The sequence below is a fragment of the Gymnoscopelus microlampas genome (assembly GCF_963454915.1).
Source record: "Gymnoscopelus microlampas genome assembly, chromosome: 17".
Lineage (NCBI taxonomy): Eukaryota > Metazoa > Chordata > Actinopteri > Myctophiformes > Myctophidae > Gymnoscopelus > Gymnoscopelus microlampas.
The window spans coordinates 47,682,456-47,709,837 of NC_139954.1; the positions used below are offsets into that span (position 1 = coordinate 47,682,456).

At 40.1% G+C, this 27,382-nt stretch overlaps 2 protein-coding genes and 1 long non-coding RNA gene across 3 annotated transcripts in view; 1 reads left to right on the forward strand and 2 right to left on the reverse strand.

Annotated features, from left to right (window-relative positions):
* Positions 1-27,382, reverse strand: part of LOC311064475 (inactive dipeptidyl peptidase 10-like) — a gene marked incomplete at both ends in the record, with an annotated part of 338,687 nt that overhangs the window by 191,674 nt on the left and 119,631 nt on the right.
* LOC311065170 (uncharacterized protein) lies at positions 3,838-8,218 on the reverse strand (the record flags this gene model as incomplete). The annotated part of the gene is made up of 8 exons (XM_084085387.1): positions 3,838-4,209; positions 4,396-4,505; positions 4,670-4,817; positions 4,927-5,177; positions 5,717-5,873; positions 6,015-6,422; positions 7,036-7,163; positions 8,179-8,218. 8 exons carry the CDS (start codon positions 8,216-8,218, stop codon positions 3,898-3,900), a joined length of 1,554 nt encoding a protein of 517 aa, XP_083941513.1. The 3' UTR covers positions 3,838-3,897.
* LOC311064081 lies at positions 8,935-12,790 on the forward strand. Its single transcript, XR_014602673.1, has 3 exons — positions 8,935-9,328; positions 10,414-10,509; positions 10,674-12,790. It is a non-coding gene; the product is annotated as an uncharacterized lncRNA (long non-coding RNA).

Sequence of the window (27,382 nt, forward strand, 5' to 3'; positions counted from 1 at the left end):
TTTTGTTTTTGTGTTCTCGTTAAATTGTGTGTTTTGTCCTGAGTGTCTGATTGCTCTGTCACTTAGAAACACCCACAACATGTCCCCCGTCCTCTAGCAGGGTCGTTCCCACAACATGTCCCCCGTCCTCTAGGAGGGCCGTTCCCACAACATGTCCCCCGTCCTGGTTCCTTATTTCTCTCGCAGAATCTGGCGACCCTGCTAGTGGCTCCCCATTGGCTGAAAAGGACAGCCAATGAGCGAAAACATGTGGAACACATTTGGCTATAGTGCACCGAAGTCTGACGCCACTGCCACTAGAGGGCGCTGTTTCACGGGTTCGTGGCTTTATTTTTTGTGTTGAAATCCCCATTGGGGAATGTTAGATCACGTCATATAAGAACTGTGTTCCAAACATAAACACACCACCCTGGGGTTTCTGTCAGAGGGGTGGCTCTGCATCGTTTATGATATTCATTCATATTTGATACAGCCTGTTTCTGGAGAAAATGGAATTAACTGCCTGCCTTAAAAAAGTCTTAAGAACTACTACTTCCGGGTGTGAAATAAATCACTGTCCCCACAGCAGCCGCGTTCATGAGAAAATTTGTCTTTGGGTTGTTTGACTGGTTTCTAGTGTTTATATTGTGTTACTCTTTGGGTAAATGTGTACATTTACACCTTCAGTCGATGCTTCATATCCATATGAATAATAACGCCAGTGTTTATTTTTGGAACACAGTTCTTATATGAAGCGATCTAAGATTCCCCAATGAGGATATCAACACAAAGAGTAACGCCATGAACCTGCGAAAAGCGCCCTCTACTGGCAGTGACGTCAGGACTTCGGTGCTCTATAGCAGTGGTTTTCAACCAGTGGTCCGGGGACCACCAGTGGTCCTTGAGGGGGTTCCAGGGGGTCCCCAGACAAGTTAATAGTTAGGAACCAAATTGAACCTTGTGTGTCTGTAACTCTGAGAGTATACAAATGGAACCAAATGGACCCGTTCCATTTGTACACTCTCAGAGTTAAATGAACACTAACTAGAAAAAGTGCTCCTCGGAGCACAAGTCTCCGCCAGCAGACTTGGGAATGTTGGGAATGTTCTACTTCTTATGTTCTAATTCTTACAAAAAATAGAACATGTTACTGTGTCATAGTAACATGACACAAGTGTCCTATCCGTCTGTATAACTGTCCTATCCGTCCTGTCTGTATAAGTGTCCTATCCGTCCTGTCTGTATAAGTGTCCTATCCGTCCTGTCTATGTAAGTGTCCTATCCGTCCTGTCTGTGTAAGTGTCCTATCCGTCCTGTATGTATAAGTGTCCTATCCGTCCTGTCTATGTAAGTGTCCTATCCGTCCTGTCTGTATAAGTGTCCTATCCGTCCTGTCTGTATAAGTGTCCTATCCGTCCTGTCTGTATAAGTGTCCTATCCGTCCTGTCTGTATAAGTGTCCTATCCGTCCTGTCTGTGTAAGTGTGATTATTCCTGTCTTACCTCACTTTGAAAGAGGCACAGACTTTTTCAAAGTGACACCTGTATTTATAGGCCGCTATACGTCACTAGCCAATCAGATCACACTATTTCACCGTATTGTCACGTGTCACGTGAGGCTTGACCAATGTTAGCTTGACATGTGGAAAGTGAAAACAATGTCTCCTGGTGGAGACAATGATGATGATATAGTGTAGATTGGGACCCCCAGTAAATCAAAAATGGTTGAGTCCCTGGCATATCTTTTCAAATGGGGGTCCGTGGGCTAATATGTGTCAATTAGGGGGTCCTTGGCATGAAAAAGGTTGAAAACCACTGCTCTATTATAGTGCTCAGTCTCTTCAGAGACCAGCCTGGCTTGCCAGCTGGTAAAAAAACAAAACAACAACCCAGAAGCCAACTCTATGGTGTCAGGCAGTGAGATGAGGTCATTGCACTGCAAAAAATGGCCTTCCAAAAATAAGTAAAAAAATATATAATACAATACCATTTTGCTTGAAATAAGCAATCTAATCTGCCAATGGAACTAGTATACTTTAGCTTGTCAAGATGTCTTGAAATAAGATGTGATATGTGGGCTATCAAGATAAAAATACGTCTTGAAATTAGCTGGAAAAACTAATTGTGAGCTTATATTAACTGATATTAAGTTCTATAATATATCAAATATTTCTTAAAGTTAGCTGGAAATACTCAAATTAAACATTTGTTACTAGTATTAGGAAATGCTTTTTGTGTCGTAATAAGACATTTTGTCCAGTTTGGCAAGCCTATTAATTTCAATTCAAGTGTATGCAGCTTATTCCAAGCTTTATAAAAGTGATATTGTTCTAGATATAAGACCCATCACCCAGTTTGGCAAGCCTATTCATTTCAATTCAAGTGTATGCAGCTTATTCCAAGCTTTATAAAAGTGATATTGTTCTAGATATAAGACCCATCACCTACTTCAAATAAGACTGAAATGATTAAAACAAGTCTTGCATTAAACAAATAAAATATTTATTTTCTGCCCTTTATAAAATACAGCAGCACATCACATGGCAACTACATACAGTAGTGTCTGACTGGAGCACCATTCACCCCTCCCTCCAACCATTGACTGGACAGAGGCCTCACTATAGTTTATCATTCAAAACATAAAAGAAAATACAAAAATATTGCACTGGCATTAGTTGTTTTCAATACTTTTGGCTCACAGTGTACTGAATTAGAACTGTATAACCATATAACAATATAGAAAATTGCACAACATGTCTAATTTGTATAACATTGAGGTTGTACTGAACATATTATGACCAATGTCATGTCCTCCAATACACGTACAAAGTGCTTACTGTATACGAACATTCAAATAGGGCATTGCTTCAAAAGGGCAAGAACACAAAGTACGGTTGTGAAGTTGCCTTGCCATGATGCAACTCCAAGGTAGATAAGAAATTGATCATTGAAATTGATAATTGAAAATATGCTCCTCATTGACTTACATAGTACAATGAAACAGCCCTCAAAGTCTCTCCTTTAGCCCGTAAACGAACGCAAACAGTCGATTCAGACATTATCACAAAACCCATGTTTTTCTTTTTTAAATTTAGATGTCAACTTCTGGTTTATTTTACAATTTGAAGATCCAGATGCGGATCCAGTTCAGGTTTTTGAATCAGCTTTGTTTGCGTACGTTTACGTGCTATAAGAGTGACTTTTAGAGCTGTTTCACTGTGTAGTCAAGGCAAAGAACCAATATTTTTTGATTTCTTGCCCACCTTTGGAGTTACATCATGGCAAGGCAACTCAATCCAAACCTCTAACAAAGTATTCTGCCCTGATATTTTAAGACATATAAAGGCATTGCTTTAACAAAAGCAGCTGTATATATATGTATATATATATATATATATATATATATATATACACACACAACATTCAAACAAACACATGACAATATAACGGTTTTCCTCAAAATAAAGTGCAGTGTAATAACAATCCAATTAAACACTGTTTGGATACAATGTATTGCTGGGCTAACAAGGCCAGTAGGCCACATAGATTTTAAGGCCCTAGAATGCAGTCTCAGACAGGATTATAGCAAGGGTGGGGAACTTAAGTCCAAATCTGAACATTGGAAAGCTTTCATCGGCATGGCCTGTATGACATAAAGCAGAACATGTCCCTCAATACACAAAGTGCTTACTGATATTTTAAGATTCAAAGTATAGGCACAGCTTTAACACAAACAGCTGGCCAATATAACATTCAAACTAACAGCTGACCAGTGTCCAGTCCAACAAGTCCAGTGTAATAACATTCAAATTAAACTGTTCTGTACTGAAAATGTACTGCTGGGCTAACAAGGTCATACAATTCAAGGATGGGGAGGGATGGGGAGGGGGGTACTTAAGTCTAAATCTGACCATAAGCTTTAGTGGCCGATGAAAGCTTTCCAATCGGCCATGGCTTTCTTGTACGATGGAGTGAGGTCTCCCTCATGGATTTCGTCCAAGAGGACCTCCGTTTGTATGACAGAAAGTACAGTGGCTACACACTTGGGGTACCTAAGGTGTAGGGCATAATAGTAGGCCATAAGGTACAAAACCCCCTGTACTACCTCACATTTTGGGAGTGTATGTATGGGCTCATCTCCTATAGCCAGGAGGCAGTTGGACTCACTCACAATCAGCACAGGAGAGTATAGAGGACGCTTCTTCAAGTACGCATTGGGGTCTTCTTTTTCCTTTAACACAAAACACACATCCGTATCAGGTAATGAACTTTTGTTTCAAGGATCATTTTTTAAACCTAAGCCAGCTAAATCCTGATGAAGTCATATGCAGGATCTTAAGCTATAACTAGTTCAACGCATCAGATTGTGTTGCTTTTGACAGGTGAATATTACACTGTAATGTGGTACACAGCTCACCTCCAGGACATGCACCAGAGCCTCACTCGCATCTCCTAGCTTCTTCGAAGCAGCAGTCGTAGAGGGGAACAGTGATGGCAGTGCACGGAGGACCATGAGAGCCTGTTGAACTGTTGAGGAAAAGATGCATTACTTTTATACTTTGATAAAGTGCACGATCAATGATGTACAATAGATATGTTTTTACATTCAACAAACGATGGGACAGCCAAGAGATGAAAAAGAAAGATAAGGCACTTGCACATTAACTTGATACCCAACATTAAGTGCTTACTTTTGGTCATTCCCATTGGAGGTTTCATCATCTTTTTCGCCACGCCATAAAACTGCACCTTCTGGCAGAAGTCGTTCCATCTTCCTTTCAGTTCATCAATGTAGTCGCTGTTATTCCTGTCCAGGATGCGGCGAAGTTCCTCCATCACCTATGAAATATTCAATATATAAACACAGACATTTTAATACATTTAGGTGGAGGAAATTAACAAAACATTATTACATGTTTTGAATTATGCCTTGTCAACAATCACTTACATGGCCAATGACCTTGAAGCAAGGATATGCCTCTATAATTTTGTCGTATTTGTCCTCCTCGCGAACAGCATCTGAATCGATGAATGCTCTTCTGGCTTTGAACTCTAAATCCAGGAGCTGAGAAACAGACTCGTGGTTTGGATTTTTCTTTTTGAACAACGCCTGTAGGGTTTTGTAGTGCTTGGCCATGGTTGCTGGACTGTCGGACTCGGAATCAGGACTGTCGATGTCTGCCGATGCCTGCTTGTTAGCTATAAGACACAAAGATACATATTAAAGTCAGATAGCTCTATATTCTAATAACAATCATAGTGTTTGTTCATTAACAGGGTTCTCCTGTCTCTCCATCTCTAGTAAACATAAAAAGCATTTTCAGGTTAGGATACCAATTTTATCAAATCAGGAGAAAACTCCAACAGGATAAAGAATAAACACGTGGAATTGGAATTGATGACACAGTAGTGGAGGAGACACAATTTTTAACTAGGACACTAAAATTCAAGCTGAAATGGGTACTCTTGATTGCCTGAAATTGTCAACCCACCTGAAAATGTTTTGTTCTGTTTATTAAATAGCTGCAGAGACTATAGCAATGATGAGTGATTATACAAAGTATGAGTGATTATACAAAGTAGTAAAGGAAAGTAGTTGCTGCACACAAGATTGAATGCTTCAGGTCTCTAATAACAGTCAAATCAGAATGCACATTTGCCAATACTAACTAACAACACATCACAAAAATATGAACCGCTTACACAGGTAAATGTGTGAATATAAATTTGAAGGTCACCTCTTTCTGCGGTCGTATTCTCCTCTGAGGGGCGGTCTAGAATGATGGTCGAGTCACCCGAAGAATCGATTTCCTCTGTGTCAGTTGGCTGATCAAGATGGGGCACAGCCAATGGCTGTGGGCGGCGCTTCTTTGAAGGTCTCCCATCTGGAAAGATCTTTTGGGGGGGATCTCACGTTCTGCAACCTTTTGAATAGCTGTCCATGCACAGTGGCCTGTACAAGACAAAAGTAAAGCAGTCTAAACTCCACTTAAAATGCCAAACACTATAGCCATGAACTGGATACATTTCACTTACCCATGTAGTCTTATTGTTCAGGTCCTGCAGCATGGGGTAGTACAGGACTATTCTTTTTGCCATAGCTGTAACTTCTGGTTTTGATGGGTATCGGTCAGATTCAGCATCCCCCTTTGCCCTCAGGATTGCGATCATACTGGTCATGGTGTTACGGATGAGCCGGCATCTGAGGTCCTTGGACATTTCGCAGTTCTTCTCTTCACCCTTCTTCGCCAACTCAAAGTATTGTTTTCGGATGTGCTCAAGTTCGGTGTCTGTGTGTACTACGTATTCTGGGAAGGATATCTTCACAACCTTTTCAGGGGTTGTGTAGTTTGCAGCTGGACATACTCTAACAGGTGTGGACGTCTGTGGGAGTGGTGACTTGTTAGCAGAAGTAGAACTGCCTGAGTCTTCTCGGCCAGATTCCTATAAAATAAAAGAGTAGTATACTAGCAAAACCAACATTTCCTTTTTACTGTTAAGCAGAACAATAAACAAACAGTTGTGTGGTGTAACCAATGCAACAAAGTTAACTTACTAAAGTTAGTGTCAATTTAATAATGATTTAATAACTGAACACTTCTATAAGCCATCATGACTGTGCTGCTTCTAAGTTATATAGGTTGCTACTTAAAGGACGACTTCACCGATTTTCAACCTATCTTCATATAATTGGTCCTCACTAATACTCATGATTAAAAAAAATCTACTCGGTCTGTGTCTCAGAGGAGGGCTGTCTACCAGTGACATCATCAATGGGGAATTCAAGCTAATAGAAACGGCAGGCTTTCTATTCCTGGAAAGTTGCAATGCAATAAAAGAAGCCATTGTTCTCGTGTTAATAAAAATCTAAATAAAAAATGTGAAATCTTGTCGGAAAAAAAAATCATGCCTAACGATGATGTCATTGATAGACAGGTTTCTGGACTGTCCACAGCCCTCCTATGAGACACAGACCAAGTAGAAAAATGTTACCATTTTATCATGAGTATTAGTGAGGACCAATTATATGAAGATACGTGTTATTGTAGAAACTGACCTCGGCATCAACATGACCTGAAGACTGCCAGACTGCTTTTCTCCTCAAAAAGTTTTCTGGGCCTGGGAAAAGGTCCCGCAAGTCTGAACGAGTCAGGGTGCGCATCATTGCCTCACTGATGCTTGCAGCTATAGGAAAATAGGAAAGATATTATAGATCAAATTAATATGTCAATATATAATATAGCAACATTAACATATCAAATACTGTGACCTGGTTGCTAGGCCAACTGGAGTCTGGGGACTGTTTATTGATCAATTGATTTAATTATTAATAAAACTGGAGCTGCAAATATTGATTATTTTCTTAGCAATAACTCCATAAAGTAATCTTCTATTTTTTAGAAGTGTTTTTCTTTTATAATATCAATGAAACTGATTTGATCCAGGGGGTCGCCAGCAAAATGACTGATAATTAGGAACCAAATGGACCCTTACCGGTCCATTTGTACACTGGTAAACAGGTCTGTAACTCTCTGAGTTACTGCTGCAACCATAAATACAATAACAAGCAACTAAGTGGCTTTATATCTAAGCATCTATATAAAATATATAGTATTATAAATATTAGCCCTACAAAAAAAGGTATATCAAAATAATATTTAACAAGAACTTTGTCACATCACAAGAGTACAGGTTGAATTCAATTATTTTTCTCTAGCCTGCATGTCCCAGTTATCCAAAGCTTAAATTGGCATAGAGCTTATTAGATCAGCCCCACTAACTTCATTCTAAGTTTTAAAACATATATATTGTGTCATTTCCAGTGGTGTAAAGTCACTAGGTACATTTACTCAAGTACTGTATTTAAGTACAATTTCACAAGTTCCCAAATGTATAAAATCCTTTGAAAATAGCAGACAAATATCCCAAGTATATTATAGGTCTGAACTGGTTAGTTTATGTTTTACAAAGTAACTAGTAAATAAAGTTTTCAAATAATTGTTAGTTAAGTAAAAGTGTAACATTTGCCTCTAAGATGTAGTGAGTAAAAATATTGAAAATACTCCAGTTCAGTAAAAGTACCCCAACATTGTACTTACAGTACTCGAGTAAATGTATTTAGTTACTTTCCACCACTGCTTTTACTACGTTTTTATAAGTATCTTAAATTATGTTTAAAAAATATTTGCATGCATTTTACCCCTTAAAGTCGCCACGGTGACGTCGTCCAATTCATCCATGTTGTTAGCAGAACTAGCTAGCTGGTTAGCTCACCTTGTTGGCTTGAATGGCTTCGTTCTGCAAGTGTGTACAAAGTAGAACAAACACATGTATTTCAGACATAAATAACATTCAACCACGTTGACGTCAACTTCAAAATGTACATCTAAAATTTGTATGTAACTTACCAGCAATAACGTGTGGTTTCAATTCAGGTTTCGTGGTAAAGTTGCAGAGAAATAAACACGGTGTTTTTCTCATCATCTGAGAACCTACTGGAGGTGTAATCACTGATAATCAGTACAGCTGTGTGATCTGACATCAAAGGGGCGGTGTTCACTTCGGCTGTACTCGGGTTTCTTCGGCCCTTGGGTCGCTACCATTGCCAAAAGGAAGGGGGGCTGTAACACTAATTAATTCGTAAATCAATTTAAAACGCATATTTTCTTACTTTATGAGGGTTTAATAACAACATTGTTGGTAAATATTTGTTTTTGTTCCCTCCAGTGTATGCAGTGGAATGAAAATGAAAATATAAGATAACTGAAATAGAACTGTACCCTCTGGTATAGTGGTAGGGACCGGATATGCGCTTTGTAAACAACAGCTGCGCGCCTTGGCTCAAAAAAGGGAAGCAGAATGGAACGTACACAGTCACAGACCCGGCTTTACCTCCACATCTAAAAGTTATTGCCTTATTAGATTTCAGTATCTGAAGAAGCCGTTGTAACGTGTTGCTACAGACGGACGAAAAACGTTGGACTTTGAAGATGATCTGGCGTTGTTTTATCTGCTACGTTTTCGTGGCACTTAATCTCAAACAGCTGTTGAGTCACTATAACTCCTTACACAGCCGTAGTCCTGACTTTCGCGTGGTGTGTGGCATTGATGGCTGTCCAAATGACTACAGGGTGTATAACTCATATTATTACCACATAAAGCGAAAACACGCGCATTATCTTCAACAAGTTGCGCATGGAAGGGGGGATGACGGCCGAACCTGGCAACCAGGAACGCTTGAAACCACAAACAACACTGTGAACAACAGCTCTGTAGCTGAAGACGACGTCCCTACAACGCAGGAATGTCCTTCAGAGACTGAAGATGATTCATTCAGCGCCACTCGAACGGTAGGTAATCATTGTTTTGTATATTCATTGTGTATTTATCTCTCTAGCCCTGGTCCAGAGCTCTCCATCGCTAACGCTCTGCCAGCGTCATAGACAGATAATTCCACTGCCGTGCGAGGTCTCCGTCTTTAGTAAAAAAAATAAACAAAACTATTTCGCTACTCACTGAAACAAAGGCAGTTTTGTGTTGTTGAAAGTCTATTCTCCAGGGTGGGCAACGTCTCAGCACCCCACCTTATCTGTATAATACATTTTATGGGCAGAAAGTAAAATATGTCCGCCAGACGGAAATTATTGCATTTACTCCACTGCGCCCCCTACTGATCTGGTCAATGGTAATTTATATTGACCAGATCTGTAGGGAGCGCAGTGGAGTTCATAAAATAATTTCTGTCTGGCGGACATATTTAACTGTCTGCCTAAAAACTGTATTATACAGAGAAGGTGGGGTCCTGAGAGGTTTCCCACCCTAAAGAATAGACTTTCAACAACACAAAACAGCCTTTATTTTGGTGAGTAGCTGAGTAGTTTTATTTTTTACTAAAGACAGTTAATACAGAGAACTCACTAACGCTCGGGACCCGTCCCCTCCTGTCCCCTCCCCAGAGAGCTTTTAACCAAATGGACTTGCTGGTTGCTGCGGGTTCATTTGGTTTCATTTGTACAGTCAGAGTTGCAGTTACAGACCTGTTTACCAGTGTACATGGAACCAAATGAACCCATAAGTGTCCATACAAGTACACACAACTGGAGAACACACAACAATAGTATTTTGTTTAAAGTTTCACTGGTGTCTATATAAGTACAGTAAATGGATAGTTAATGGAATTATAGAAACAAATACATAACATATTGGACTACATCTTATCAAAGAGAAGTTCTCAGATTGGGGTCACATACAAATCCTATCCAATGGTGTTCTGTGGCTTAATACATATTAAATGGCGTCCTTGATTATAAATGTTGAGAATACTGCCTTAAGCTATCTAGGTTACCTAGTTAAGATTAGTTATATTGTATGGTGGTGTTAGTTACCTTCAACACCGTTCCCTGTTTTAATAGAGATATTTGTTTATCTTTTTCAGAGTGGAGAAGGTGGAGATGGTCGTGCGAAGGTTGACCTTTTCAAACATGCAACTGCATTTCTTCTTCAAGCCAGGGAAACTCAACGACTGACACAGGTAGTGTGCCATTGTCTTCTAATGGGATTTCATTGTTAGTAGCAAGCATATAATAAATAATCTTAAAATTGGATAATAATTTAAAAGCCCTCATGGGAGATGTATTGTTTGTTTATTTATGTATTTGTTTGTGTATTTATCCCCCCACCCCCTCCCCTCCCCAGAGAGCTGTTAACCAGATGGTGAATGGAGTCCAGCAATATCAGGCGGCATTACTGGAGCACCTAAAACATCAAATGAGTGACATGATTGAGGGTCATTCTGGGGACCTTGATCAACTGAAGAGTGATGTAATGGGTATATTTGACCAGTTTATTGACCCTTTCAGTGAAATTTCTACAACCCACTTGCAGGACAAGACAATCAGAGAACTGTTGCAACCGGTTGAAGCAGAGCTTATTGTCTTAAAAAATACAGCTTGTTATGTGAAACGTGGAGATTCCAGAGCCCTTACCATTAAGAGCCATTACTTTCATTACATACCCCTGCTTAAAAGTTTGGAGCAGCTGCTATTACACCCAAGAATTCTTCAAATGATTGAAGAGGGGCCACAGCCATGCAAGGATGGATTTGTTTATGATTTAATTGATGGAGACATTTTTAAGTTGCACCCACTGTTTTTAAAAGATCCCAAAGCATTGCAGTTAATTTTATATACAGACGAAATTGAATTATGCAATCCTCTTGGATCTCGGGCAAGCAAAAACAAATTGTTATTGATCTATTACACCTTAGGTAACATCAATCCTAAATACAGATCAAGACTTGCTGCAATTCGTCTGCTTGCCATGGTAAAATCAAAAGATTATGCCCATTGTGGTATTGATAAGATATTTGAGAGGGTTAAACGTGATTTAAATGAACTGTATGATGGTGTTAAAGTTGTCACTGCAAATGGTGAGAAGACGATCTATGGGGCGGTTATGTCTGTGTGTGGAGACACTCTAGCTCAACACGAAGTTGCTGGATTTAAGGAAGGAGTAGGATTTGCGTACAGTAAATGCAGACACTGTGAATGCAACTTTGAAGACATGCAGAAACAATTCAATGAAGATTTGTTTGTTAAAAGGACCATGCCAAGTCATATAAGACAATGTTGTGACATTGAAAAGGCAAGCACTGACTTTGTGAAAGAAAATCTAAAAACAACATATGGTATAAACAGGAGGAGCAAATTAACAGAATTTCCACACTTTGATATAATCAATCAGACCCCTCAGGACATCATGCATGTTATTCTTGAAGGTGTTGCCCCATATGAAATCAAATGTGTTTTAAAGCAACAAGTGCTTTCAGGGCATATGGAGTTGGACACATTGAACAGTGCTATTATTGGTTTCCCTTATTCTCCTCTGGATGCCAGGGATAAGCCTTGCCCCATATCTGTCAATACATTGACTTCAAATGACAATAAACTGAAACAATCAGCTGGGCAGATGCTGGTTTTATTAAAGATCTTGCCATTTCTTTTTGACACAATGGGAGAAAATGATTACACAAAAATGCTGCTTAAGTTGTTAGAGATAGTCAAAATTGTGTTTTCACCTATTATTGCTCTCACCACCCTTTCAAGGTTGAAGCTTTTAATTGAGCAACATTTGAAAGATTTCAAAGAACTGTTTCCAGATACAAATATTATACCTAAACAGCATTACCTTTTGCATCTTCCCTCTCAGATTAAAGCACTTGGTCCTACAGTGAGGCATATGTGTATGCGCTTTGAGTCTAAACATTGTTTTTTCAAACAGTGGGCTTTGAAAAGTAGTTTTAAGAATATTTGTAAATCTCTTGTGAAGCACAACCAACTATATGAATGTAGTCAGAATGTGCACAAGAAACATCCAATTGTTTCAAGTGAACTTGAAATGGGCCCTGTCTCTGAGGTGAAGAATGTCCGATATGTAGAGGGGAAGATTAAAGACTTCTTTGGAATAGAGAAAGTTGATCATGTAGTTTCTATACCGTGGATAATGCAGCATGGAAATAAGTATACATGTGGAAAATCTTTGGCTATTTCTAATGTCATCAGTGGTACTCCAGAGTTTGGTCTTGTGAAAAACATTTATATTGTAAATTCATCATTGTATTGTTTGGAATGCCAACCTCTCACTACAGTTGGGTGGAATGATCAGTATTTAGCGTATGAGGTAGAAGTTCCTTACCAGGCTCAAGCCAATATTTTTGTTGATGCTGGAAAACTTGTTGATTATATGCCATACTATTATGTGACATTAAATAATAGAAAATACATACCGGTTAAGTATGAGCTCACAGACGTCATTGCACATGCTTAATGTTGTGTGGGGAAGAAAGAAAACTGTACTTTTCAATAAAGATGACTTTTCTGGAAATCAACTAAGTCTTTTGCTTGATATGAGAGGATACAACTTTTACAAATAACACAACAGCTTAAAAAAAGTGTGATATGCCAAAAAAGCTTGTTTTATCCTAAACATGACTCAATACCAGATAGTTTCAAGATTTTATCACTTACCAAGATATTCAAGTTACACTGTATGAAAACAAGTCCCTTTATCTCACAGAAATATGACTGGTAAGATGATTTAACCTTATATTAAGTGTGATGAGGTATTTTGAATAGAAATAAGCCAGATATACTTCATAAGATTTTGATTTTTTGCACAGGAGGAGCTGCACTGATGCCTGGTGTGACAGGGGGGGGGCGGGTCAGAACCTCGGTGGTCCGGCCTCGTCAGCCCCTCCACCACCTCCTGTCAGATGTTAAGTCCAGACGACCCTGAAGACCCCGGGGGCCGCGCCCATCAAACGCACATTTTGAGGTTTGAACCTCTGCTGCCATAAACCTGCTGAACTGCAGTGGTGTAAAGTAACTAAGTACATTTACTCAAGTACTGTACTGTACAATTTTGAGGTACTTTTACTTTACTGGAGTATTTCCAATTTTCAGTACTTTTACTTCTACTCCACTACATCTCAGAGGCAAATATTGTACTTTTACTCCACTACAATTATTTGAAAACTTTAGTTACTAGTTACTTAGCAGATATAAATTATTATATTATAAAACATACATTAACCACTTACGCTCTATTTTACACCTAGGCTATAGCCGATCTACAAGCTCACAACGCGTCGCATCGCGACATGTTGTGAGCTTGTAGATCTGCTATTTTCAAACATTTTTGTACTTCTACTTTCGGTACTTTAAGTAGGCCTACATTTTGATACTAATACTTTTGTACTTTTACTTAAGTACATTTTGAATTCCAGACTTTTACAGAGTATTTCTACAATGCCGTATCGATACTTTTACTTAATGTGAGTAATTTTTCCACCACTGCTCAACTGTAGGCCTATACCACATCTAGCCTGATTATCAGCCTGAAGCTGATTGGCTGCAGTGTAGGCAGTGGTGGAAAAAGTACTCAAATGTTTTACTTAAGTAAAAGTATCGATACTGCAATGTAGAAGTACTCCACTACAAGTAAATGTCCGGAATTCAAACAGCAACAAGCTCACAACAAGCTCACAGCGCGAGGCGTTGTGAGCTTGTAGATCGGCTATTTTTGGCTAAAGTGGCTAAGGTAAAATAAAAAATCATATCACACAAAGATTTGGCGGACCCCCTGTAGTAGCTCTGAGGACCCCCTAGGGGTCCCGGACCCCCTGTTGAAGATCCCTGAAGTAGGCTACACGATAAATCCAGCTGTTGGTCAATAACTAGCCTGGACGTTATGAAACTTCAACCTGGTTTCTGCACTTTCACCATTTACATCTACATAAACGTTCAGATTTCAAATATAAAGTGCTTACCCCATGGCCGCGGATGTTACAATTCACTTTGGGTGGGTATAAGTACCCGTATCTTACATATTGTTCAATAAAAAGCATTTTCTCATAGAGTTATAATGTATCGGAGTGCAATACACCTCCCAACCGATACGGTCGGCCGCGTAGTTGAAAGCATATGGAGAAAATACGGAGGAAATGGCCACCAATCGGATAAAAAATGCTTTTTATTGAACAATACGGAAGATACGGGTACTTACGCGGGCCTGTACATGATTATAACATCCGTGGCCATGGGGTCAGCACTTTATATTTGAAACGTTTATGTAGATGTACGGGTTGTAAATGGAGAAAGTGCAAACACCAGGTTGAAGTTCAGCCATGATGACGCTCGTGACGGACGAGCGTCGCGTGAACCACCATGGCTAGTCAACAACAAGGCTAGGCTACTACTTGGGACAATGAACCTTTTTTTTAACACATTTAGACCAGGAACGCATCTGTGTCATTTTTTGATTTCTTTGGCTATTGAAAAATAGCAGATATACAAGCTCATAGCACGGCACCGAGTGCCGCGCTATGAGCTTGTAGATCTGCTATTTTTTTTTTTAAATCGTGGAAAATGTGTGCAAATCTTTGAATATAGGTCCCTGGAACAAAATATTTTCAGATGGGAGTCCGCGGCAAAATACATATCATTTTGGGGGTCCTTGACATGAAAAACGTTTGAGAACCACTGATATTAAAGCAACATAGGTTTTTTTTCTAAAAAACTGTTAGGATTTAAAGAAGACATTTGTAGAATCCCCCAAAGAAGCAAAGATTTGAGTTACAAATGTTTGCTTTTAAAAACATACATATTCAAAGATTTGCAGACATTTTCGCGATTTTTTCAAAAATAGCAGATCTACAAGTTCAGAGTGCGGCACTCGGTGCCGCACTCTGAACTTGTAGATCTGCTATTTTTGAATAGCCCAAAGAAATCTAAAATGACACAATGATGCTTACCCGGTCTAAATGGGCTAAAACAATACTTCTTTCATTTTCCTTTTCAGCAAGGCTTTCCCGTCATAGCTAGCTACTCGCTAGCGTCTTTTTGTCCACATCTTCAGTGAAATACTTCCATACAAAGAAACGTCGAGCGGCCTGTTGTTTAGCTGGGGCCCCGACCGCCCACATCCTCTCAATAAAAAAAGCCTTTCAGGAAAAACATGTTTTTAAAACAACACAACACACTGCCTCATCAAAGTTGTCACGGTGACTTTACACATTGTCAGATATTCCTACACTCTCAGAGTTGAATGAACACATAGGAGTGTTGTTTAGAAGTATAGAGAGAGAGAGAGAGAGAGAGAGAGAGAGAGAGAGAGAGAGAGAGAGAGAGAGAGAGAGAGAGAGAGACACAGACAGACAGACAGACAGACAGACAGACAGACAGACAGACAGACAGACAGACAGACAGACAGAGAGAGAGAGAGAGAGAGAGAGAGAGAGAGAGAGAGAGAGAGAGAGAGAGAGAGAGAGAGAGAGAGAGAGAGGTTCAGTGGTTTTGTGAGGTGGTTGAGGTGCTACAGTATCCTGGACCATAGGCCTACATAAAAACCTGTTAAAAACCTCTGTGTCTGGATCTTGAGATGTTCTCTACTGGTTCCTCAGCTCAGACACCTCTAATGATTCTACGTAACAAAGGTGTTATATAACACTTTTAACACATTTCTGCTTAGTGCAGAGAGAGAGAGAGAGAGAGAGAGAGAGAGAGAGAGAGAGAGAGAGAGAGAGAGAGAGAGAGAGAGAAGGACTTAGAATGTCACATGTGTCTCTCTGTGACATGGAGGTGAGGGGGGGTGTGGAGGGGGGGGGGGGGGCTGCCTAACACACTATCCTGATGGAGAGCCATTGAGCGTGCAGGCCGAGGGGGGATGGGGGGTCCTCAGGGGTCCGCTGTGTGCTCTCTGCCAGTCAGAATGGTTAAGGTTCACACTACATGCTATCACCTCTCCCCTCGCTCGACCAGGCCTCTCTGGAGAGCGAGCGAGAGAGAGTGAGCGAGTGCTTTTTGCAATGACTGGCTCTTTGTGCAGCAAACAGGACAAAAAAGGGAAATGAGGAATGTCCAAAAGTTAAAGTTGAACTTAAAAAAGGTTATTCCATATCGTGTTGTTCCAGGCTTGAAAACCTAACATAAATAGACTTGAGCATATAGCATAACTTAGAATAAAAGTGACTGACAGGGGTATTAGACACGGCACATACATGTGGCCTATTGTAGATCGGCTCCTACATCATATTTTAGGCTCCGTTAGCTCAATGGTAAACATTTCAGTGCGTAAAGGTTTCATGACATTCAGTTTTACAACACATTAAAAGTCTTTGTCATGGTCCTTCAAACGTGTATTAAAAAAACTGAAAATTCCACTCCAGTGAGCCATGGCAGGTGTTTTTCTCTCACGTTTCTCTCAAGTCTTTTCAACTGCAATGAAAAAAAGAAATCTTTGCCTGCAGGTGTCGCTGTTGAGGGATTTTGCCTGTCAATCATCGCCTCTGCGGATAGGGGAGGGGAGGGGCGAGGAGGAGAGTGGGCGGGATTAATGGCCTGTGACTTCACACTTCACAAGGGCCAGATTACTTTTCAGCCTAATTATTCAGAAAACCCCAGACCACAGAAAACCCACTGAATGTTCAAAGTTCAGTTTCTTTGGGTGTAATTGAGGTCATAAAACCCCCCCCAAAAAATGTCATAGAACCTTTAAGCAGGAAAACCAGTTCAAATGCGGGGTAGAAGAGGAAAGCTACATAGTGCAGCTTTAATTTGGTTAAAGCATGCTTCCTATACATCTGAACGTTTCCTTAGGGGTTGGTCAGGTTGTGTGAAGTAACGCTTCACTCACTCCTCCTTGGTGTTTGAAAAGGTCTAGAAGTCATCTGCTGCTGTCAGTGGTTAATTAAATGTTGTTAAGCTGTCCACTCAGCCGAGGTCTTATCACACAAATTGTCTCATTAATGGGCTGCAGCGTGCTAAATTAACCCGTCGAGACCGGGAACGCATCTGTGTGTAACCACTTCAGTCATTATTTCATACTTTGGCTATTCAAAAATAGCAGATCTACAAGCTCATAGCGCGGCACCGAGTGCCGCGCTATGAGCTTGTAGATCTGCTATTTTTTGAAAAATTATGAACATTTGTGCAAATCTCTGAATATATATATATATATATATATATATATATATATATATATATATATATATATATATATATATATATATATATATATATATATTAAGCAAATTTGTTTTACTCAAATCTTTGCTACTGGGGGGGTCCCTCGAACGAGATATTTTGAGATGGGGGTCCGTGGCCTAATACATATAATTTTTGGGGTCCTTGACATGAAAAAGAAGAAGAATCACTGATATAAAAGCGTACGTTTTTCAAAAAACTGTAAGATTTAGAAGATATTTGTAGAATCCCCCAGAAGCAAAGATTTGAGTTAAAAATGTTTGCTTAAAAATACATATATTCAAAAGATTTTGCACACATTTTCATGATTTCAAGCTCATTTCAAGCTCATAGCGCGGCACTCGCTGCCGCGCTATGAGCTTGTAGATCTGCTATTTTTCAATAGCCAAAGAAATCTAAAAAATGACACAGATGAGTTCCCGGTCTTAATGGATTAAGGAAATGATTAAGTCTTGACATTTCGTGGCTTTTCGATGCATCTCTGCTCTACCGCTTAGAACCGTGTCTTTTCTCCATCTCAGCATTCATGGGATAATTACACTTCTTTTTGCGGCACTGCGTTTATTTTTTTAATGTGTGTAAGAACCCATGGTCCACCGGTGTGAGACATTTCACTTATTTAAATTGTTATTATTTTTGTCTGCATTTTATGCAGTTATTTCAGATGTATGTCAGTGCAGAGAGACAGAGACAGAAAGAGAGAGAGAGAGAGAGTTAGAGCAGTGGTTTTCAACCTTTTTCATGCCAAGGACCCCTAAATTGATATACATTTGGCCACGGACCCCCATCGGAAAATGTTGTGCCAGGGACCCCCAGAAGCAAAGATTTGAGTTAAAAAATTCGCTTAAAAAAATATACATGTTCAAAGATTTGCACACGTTTTCAAGATTTTTCAAAAATAGCAGATCTACAAGCTCATAGCGCGGCACTCGGTGCCGCGCTATGAGCTTGTAGATCTGCTATTTTTGAATAGCCAAAGCTAAGTGGATAAAATTATTGTGACGCTATGTTAACAATTTTGCTGGGGACCCCCTGGTACCCACTCAAGGACCACTGGTGGTCCCCGGACCACTGGTTGACAACCACTGAGTTAGAGTATAGACGCCTTAACAGACAACGTCACACCGATAAGAACCAGTATGCGGGCGCAGGCCGGCACCAAATGAACCCCACCGCTCATTAGATGCAATGTTAAAGTGGTCACAGCCTCACGTGTAAATATGCATCCCATCAAACTTTCAGATGCTGATTTTCTCCCAGTGTGGAGGAAGAATGCTTAGGACTTTTACTGTGATCTCTCGCCTCTTGAAACATATAATCCTTGGTTTCTGTTGTGTGTGTAAACAATAACAACAATATTCAAATCAGTTGTCCTCAAAACCCCGCCTCCAGAGGCTGTCATAAGAACGGAGGGAGCGCTCTATATGATCGTGGCACCAGAACCTGCTCTTGGCTCGCGCAGCTGCAGCCCGTCAAGACTCATTTACGCTCCGTCCCGCGAAGGTGTCGCGCGCAGAGAACGGACGAGAATAGACCATATTCACACGGCGGCCATATTGGAATTTAACATTGAAAGTGCCGCCACCCCCCGGGGTGACTACTTTCATTGACTTCATAGAAACATGAACGCCGTGTGAATATGGTCTATAGCAGACCTCCAAGCTCACAGCTGTCTCATCCGCGACGCGGTTGTGAGCCTGTACAGATGTGCCATTTCAAAACTTCAAATGTCCTGCCATCGCCAAGACAGTAAATTTTCAGGGGATTCCCAGGGCAATAAGAAGGACAAAGAAGGGCATTTAAAATGCTGAATTATTTTGATGATCACTGCTTTTATGATGCTAATTAATTTGAGCAACTGGTCAAGGACCTCTTCATATCACCTTTCGCCTCATAATGAGTCTGACACCTTCTTCAACACACATTCTTTTGTTCTCATGTATATGGATGTCTGTTGAAGGGAAAAACGGGGGTGTGTAGTGACAACTTCTTTTCAGGGGCAAAACAGTGCATTTTTAAGTGCAGAAAAGGGAGAAAAAAATGCATTTTCAGGGCACTTTCAGGGAAAGAACAGTAACGTGTGAAGTTTTGAAGTGGCACATCTGTACTTTCATTGACTTCATAGAAACATGGCCGCCGTGTGAATATGGTCTATAGCAGACCTCCAAGCTCACAGCTGTCTCATCCGCGACGCGGTTGTGAGCCTGTATGTCAGCTGTTCTTGGCGCGCGATACCGTTGCGCGATGAAGTATATATATGTCTCGCTAGGGGCGCACCCCACTAGCCAACACACATGGAGGAGGTAGAATGAAGTGAAACCAGCGCACCCCAAAACAACAGGTTTGGGGATCTGTTGGGAATTGATTACATGAAACAAGTCACCTGTGCGTCCAGTCTCAATGTGTGTAAACAAATAATTGGTCTATAGGCAATGAAATAATGAGGTATGTTTCACCTTACAATGAAAGTGAATGGAGACATGCAGTACAGGAGCAACTGATTAGACTATTAACAATATTTTGACTTTTTATCACGGTTTCATAAGTAAACAACCCACGGTTGTATCAAAGTTCAACATTACCTCCACCTCTCTGCAGTGTGCGGTCGTTGCTTTGACTTATTGTGAACGGTGAAAAGACCTCACATAACTGTACAAACAACATTAATATGCTATTAACCTATACTAACCTTGTTGAATGAAAAGATAACGATAAGAATACCCTTTGTAGAGGATCTCAGCCATGGAAAAAAAAACTAAAATCATACATAAATATGGTGAAATATAATGAGTCATTTTAGCAGAGTACCGTTGGGACAATGAACCTTTTTTTTAACACATTTAGACCAGGAACGCATCTGTGTCATTTTTTGATTTCTTTGGCTATTGAAAAATAGCAGATATACAAGTTCATAGCGCGGCACCGAGTGCCGCGCTATGAGCTTGTAGATCTGCTATTTGTTTTGAAAAATCGTGGAAAACGCGTGCAAAACTTTTAATACAGGTCCCTGGAACAAAATATTTTGAGATGGGAGTCCGTGGCAAAATACATATCATTTTGGGGGTCCTTGACATGAAAAACGTTTGAGAACCACTGATATTAAAGCAACATAGTTTTAATTTCTAAAAACTGTTAGGATTTAAAGAAGACATTTGTAAAATCCCCCAAAAGAAGCAAATATTTGAGTTACAAATGTTTGCTTTTAAAAACATACATATTCAAAGATTTGCAGACATTTTCGCGATTTTTCAAAAATAGCAGATCTACAAGTTCAGAGTGCGGCACTCGGTGCCGCACTCTGAACTTGTAGATCTGCTATTTTTGAATAGCCCAAAGAAATCTAAAATGACACAATGATGCTTACCCGGTCTAAATGGGCTAAAACAATACTTCTTTCATTTTCCTTTCCAGCAAGGCTTTCCCGTCATAGTGTTTTATTTGTTCTCAAGGCAGTTATGTTTGAAGATGTATCAAGCGTCTCTTTTCCTTTCAACGTTTTTTTGATTTATGCTCCTCTGAGAGAATCATTCTGTTGGCAGTGCCAGCTTCTCCTCGGCTTGTGTTCCGGGTTTTTTATTCCCGAAGGCCAAATTACTGCAAATGGCTGTGGAGAGATGAACCCCACGGAAAGTTTAAAACGTAATGAGTGCAGAAGAGGAGTGCATTATTCATAACCATCCTCTACAATCTAAAAGTTTAAATTCACTTCTCTCGTTATTGCCAGGCGAGCGTGACTACAAGAATTATTTTCACTTTCACAAGAAAGCTCCAACCGCAGGCTTTGTGCCAGAACTAAATTAGTGTGAATAAATCTTTTTCCTGCTTCCCCCCCCCCCGACACGATCCTGTCAGAGGGTTCGGGTCGAGTTTGTGCTCGTTTACTAATAAAGCTGTTTGCTAATTACATTTTAGACTACTGCACATTATTTATGTTTTTTTTGACAGTATGTACATATACAGTATCCAAGCTTATAAACCACTTGAGTTACGTTCTGCTCTGCTGTCTGTGTGTCACAGTCACCAATCTGGGAACCCCTCGTCAAATAAAAAGGAAAAACAGCGCCCTCTGCTGTTTTTCACTATTCCATTTGACTCTGGCTCCACTTTCGGTGGTGCGACTATGTTTTCATTCCCACTAACAATATTTCTCCACGGAACACTAACACCACTTCTCCCAGAGAACATGGATGGTTTTAGTTATAAGCCCACTTGTTTCTATGATGAAAGAACAAGTTAAAATGTGAATATCTTTCCGTGGATTTGGACGCTGTTGTTAAATGAGTTTAGGTTTGTTCCCAGTGGCGAGCGAGCGAGCGCATGTAAATCCCGGCCCACTACATTTTATTGGGTAAAGCGCGGCCTGCTTCCTGATCTGAAGGCCCGCCCACTTGTAGGCCAACGCTCACGCGTTCTGAACGGGGCTCCTGACAGATTCAGTAGTGCAGCTTCTGAATCTGTTCTTTAGAGCTTATAGTGTAGAAGTGTCCTTGAGCAAAGACGCTGAACCCCTAATTGCTCCCGATGAGCCGGTTGGTGCCTTGTATGGTTTCCTCCTCCATCGGTGTGTGAATATAATGCACAATCTATGTAAAGCTCTTTGGATAAAAGTGCCATAAATGCACCACACACACACACACACACACACACACACACACCAGTGAGCAACTAATCACATGTATTCACCAGTAAGACTCCCTAATCGGGAGATAAGCGACCGTAGGTCACATGTATACAGAAGAGGGCTGTAACGGCGATTGGTTCCTAGTTGTGTGGGCAATGTATAGTTTTGTTTGGTGGTCTAAGAAATGTGGTGGCAGGCATGTTGATGACATGAGTGTACACATACTGTGTAGTGTGTAGCAATTTGCGTGTTTTTAGGGGCAAAACTGTAGGAGTAGTGGGCAAAAATGTGTTGTGAAAAGCGGCCTGAAGGTGGCGCTAGAAGAGGGCCATGTGAGAAATTAGGGGTGGGGTGTCCGCGTTGCCTTGGCGGACGAATAGGTACCGGCCGCGGCTCTCCCGGACGCTCCTAGCCCGAGTTACGGCATTTTATGTGAGCTGCAGTGGCAGGGGGTCCTCCACTGGGGGCGCCACCACTTTTGCATCCGTTCTGGAGCACCAGGAGTGGGTGGTCCCCGGGAATGCCCCGTGAGCAGCCCCGTTGGGGTGGTCATTTGGTAATTTGTCCACATGTGCTCATTTTTTACACTTGGGGGTCCCCGAGGCAGCTGGGGGTCCCTGGAGCTCCGGGGGTCCTTGGAGGGTGTAGTTTGGCAGGTAAGGAGTGTGTGTGCAAAATCTGGCATGGATCGGGGCAACGGGTGCGGAGATATGAGCAGGGCAAAAGTGTGACGGGACGTGTGTGACGGAGGGACGCACGGACACCTGGAGCAGGTTTCTATAGTAAATGCGACCTACGGTCGCAACAAGTGGTGCAAAAGTACATTTTCAGAAATTGTCAGGAATTATTCAAAACTACTTCTCCCCCCCCCCCTCCCCCCCACACACACACACACACACACACACACACACACACCCACACAATCATACATTACAGTACGCACGCATGAGCATAATAACATACATTATAATCCATATCCACAGTATACGCACATATCACAATATTCATTTGATTTTGATTTGATTTGATTTATTTGCACAACATTTTTGTATACATTTACAGGACATGTTAGTTATTTCCGAGGGAAACATTACATGATAGTTGTTGTGCCGGTGAGGTAAGAAACCCTGGAGGGCTTATGTAAGAACCTCACCGTTTACATTACATATAATGAGAGTTATTTAATATTAAAATCAAAGACAGAAAAAAAAAGAAAGAAAAAAAAGAAAATAAAAGAAAATATAAAAGTATATACCTATGATAAAGGGTATAGTACATTGAAAAAATAAAAAATAAAAGTACAAGACTGAGCAGAAGAGACAGAACAAAAACAAAACAACAAAAAGTATTGAACAAAGCAAAACAATTATGCTATTACATATCATGTGAATAAGGATTAAATTATTTGGAAACTGGTCTAGTTTTCCATTTGGGTATTTAACTTACTTATTAGGCTTCTTTTATAGGTAGGTAGGGAGGATGTGGTAGCCACCAAACTGAAATGGGCGTTCCATAATGAAACTCCTTTGTACTTGATGGCGAACTGCCCCCTATTGGTGGTACATAGTGGGACATGCAGTTGGTTTGCTTGCCTAGTGGGATATGGGTGAAAGCTGGAATTTGGCTGGAAATACAATTTAAAATGATTTGGGAGGTGGGTGTATTGGTATTTAGTTTTATATACAAATAGACATGTTTGGAGTACATTTATATTAAAGATTGTTAGTATACTGAGTGTTGAAAAAAGGGGTGAGGAAGGCTCCCGTGGGCTAGAATTTGTGGCTAATCTGACAAACCTTTTTTGTAGTATAAATAATTTATGGAGACAAGAAGGATAGGTACTAGCCCATACAATATTACAGTAGGTTAGGTAAGGATATACTAGGCTGTAGTAAAGGGTTTTTAGACAGGCTCTGTTTATGAATGGGCTGATTTTTCTAATAATCCCCACTGATTTTGAGACCTTTTTTGTTACCTGGTCGATGTGTTCTTTCCAGCAGTATTTTTCGTCTATCATTATTCCCAAAAAAGGGGTGGAGGGTACTCTGCTAATTTCGATACCGTCAATACTCAGCTTCGCTTCCTCCGGGTTGAATTTCTTCCTACCAGGAAATATTATAAATTTAGTTTTTTTTATGTTTAATGACAGTTTATTAAGTTGGAACCATTTGGAGAGTATTTGCAGACCTTGATTCGCTTCGTTGATAAGTGTATTGAAATTTTTGTGGGAAAGGATGACGCTTGTGTCGTCTGCAAATAAGATTGAAAATAAGGTATTTGATGCTGCAGGTAGATCATTTATGTAAATTAAAAATAGCAGTGGGCCAAGAATTGAACCTTGCGCCACTCCACATGATAGTCTTGCTCTAGGTGATTCCGTATTTTTCACTGCGACATATTGTTGTCTATTTGTAATATAGTTTTCAAGCCAGTTGTAAGCAGTACCACGAAACCCATATCTGAACATTTTAGCAAGCAATATGTTATAATTGACAGTATCAAAAGCTTTCGAAAGGTCCAGGAAAAGTCCCAGTGCATATTCTTTGTTATCTAGTGCATCTGTAATTTTTTCAGTGAGGTCAAGTAGGGCCATGTACGCTGAGTGTTTTTTACGAAAACCATATTGATGATTATAAAGTATATTATTTGAGTTTATATGCTGGAGTATTCTTTTGTAAACAAGCTTTTCTAGAATTTTTGAAAAAGATGGTAATATTGATATAGGGCGATAATTTGTAAAGTATTTTGGATCCTCTGATTTGTAAATAGGGATGACTTTAGCTATCTTTAGGTCATTTGGTACCACTCCAGTTGACAGTGAGATTGTACATATGAAAGTTAGTGGATTTATGATAGTTGATTTTACCTCTTTAATGAGTGAAGTTCTAATTTCGTCATGACCAGCTGCTGTTGTTTTTAGCTTGTCTATGATGTCAAGTATCTCCTGTGGGGCAGGGCATTCAAAATTATTAAATACAGGGTAACAACCATCAATATAGTCCAGGGGACTTCCATCTGTACTTGCTATTTTTTTACTGAGAGAGGGACCAACATTTATAAAGAAATTGTTAAATTTTTGAGCTATTTCGTGGGGGTCTGTGATGGTTTTCCCACCATCAAGGAACTGATGTGGGAACTTGGATCTAGCTTTCCTTCGGTTGAGTAACTGGTTGATGATTGTCCATGTTTCTTTAATGTTACTGGAGGATGCCTTGAATTTATCACTGTAATGCTTTTTTTTTACTGCTCGGAGGAGGTGATTAAATTTATTTCTGTATAGTTTGTATTTGGCTTGGTTCTCTGGGGTTGGGTTAGTTATATACATTTTATAGAGTCTGTTTTTCTTCCTTGAGGACCTTTGTAATCCGCTAGTAAACCAGGGTTTGCAAAGCTCCTGCTTTTTAGCATTTTTCACAGTTGTTAGAGGAAAACATTTGTTGAAGACATGATTAAAAGATTGAATAAAGGCTTGGTATGCACCATTTGCATCGGTTTGTGTGTAGACATTTTCCCAAGATATAGTTTCAAGTACATTTTTAAATGTTGATATATTTTTTTCATTATATTTCCGGTAGCTAAAATTTTCATCACACTGATTATTCATTTTGTCAAGGAGGGTAAATTGAAAGATGGGGAAATGATCCGAAATGTCTGTGCACACAATACCTGCCTGGAGGACTTTATTCACTTCATTTGTTATGATGTTATCTATCAATGTAGCAGACTTGTCAGTCACTCTGGTTGGTTTGTGGATTACTGGATAAAAGTAGCTTGAATATAAGGTGTTTAGGAAATTTTGGGTAGGAGAATGTACTTCATTTTTAAAGAGGTTAATATTATAGTCACCTTGAATATAGCACATTTTGCCTTCTTTGTTTATTTGTTCTAATACGGTTACCAAGCTCTCATTGAATTTATCAATGTCTGTGTCAGGTGGTCTGTAGACACATCCAACAATGATTTTCCTACCACCATTGGGCAGAGTTATTTCTATGAAATGTGATTCTACATCATCTGAGTTTAGTGACAAGTCTGCTCTATTTATATAATCATAGTCCGTTCGGATATACATCACTAACCCACCACCAGTTCTCACATCTCTAGTTACATGTACAGAGTTATAATAGGGCAGCTCATACAAACCTTTTGTTTCGTCACTAGCCCATGTTTCAGTTAAAGCGATAACAGAGAAATTGTGCTTAAGAGAAGATAAAAAAAGTGAGAGGGGCCCATAATTTGCATTTAGACTGCGTATATTGAGGTGGAAAGTGGTAAACAGTTGATTCTCTGCTGGCAATAATCTAGTAAACTCCTCCAGTTGTTTCTCAGAGTAGTATTTACAGGGCTCCTTCATTTGTGAATTACAGTTTACATCAGGGTCTACACTGTGTAGTCCTGTGTTGACCACCTCCTTATTTAGTTCAAAGGGATTGAATAACATATTTTCAAAGTTTGTACCGCAATAATTTGTATTCACATTTGACAGTAAAACAGGATCATCATCTTCAACGTCATTAAATGGAAAGAGAGTAGTACATATATGACAGGTCCAAGAATCCCATAACCTGGATTTTAGTTTTGAGGCAGGTGAACACTTAAGGTGGAACTTATTTTTACATATACTACAGATAATGATTTGTGATTTCACAGTTTTAAGGCATTTAGGACAAGTGTTTGATTCCTTCATTGGTGTACTTATGGCTATATAGGAAAATATTAAATAAAAAATAAACAGAAAATAAAAATCAGGTGGTCTCTCCACCTATATTGCGGTCATGATGGTTACTTTGGACTTGAGGGAGCTGAGGGACCTGAGGGACCAGATGGGTCATCTCTTCTCCTTGGGGGGTGAGAGATCAGCTGGTCATACCTTAAATAGGCAATGTCACCTTTTTCCCGAGCTGCCCACATCTGAGGCAGAAGGGCCTTCCTTCTTTCCCGTACTTGGGCAGAGAAGTCCTCGTTTATATAAATACCTGTGTTTTTCAATTTCTTTGCGTTCTCTAGTACATTTGCTCTGTCTTTGAAATTGAGAAACTTTACCACGATGGGCCGTTGTCTTCTGCCGTTTGCGTCAGGCTTGCCTGCGCGATGTGCTCTCTCAATGGTCATGTGTCTGCTATCCAGCTTCAAGTTGTTGGAGATCACGCTGAGGACCTTCTCCTCCGTGGCTGCCCAGGTCTCCCTCGAAGACTCCTCGATTCCATCGAAGACCAAGTTGTTCCTTCTGGATTGGTTCTCGA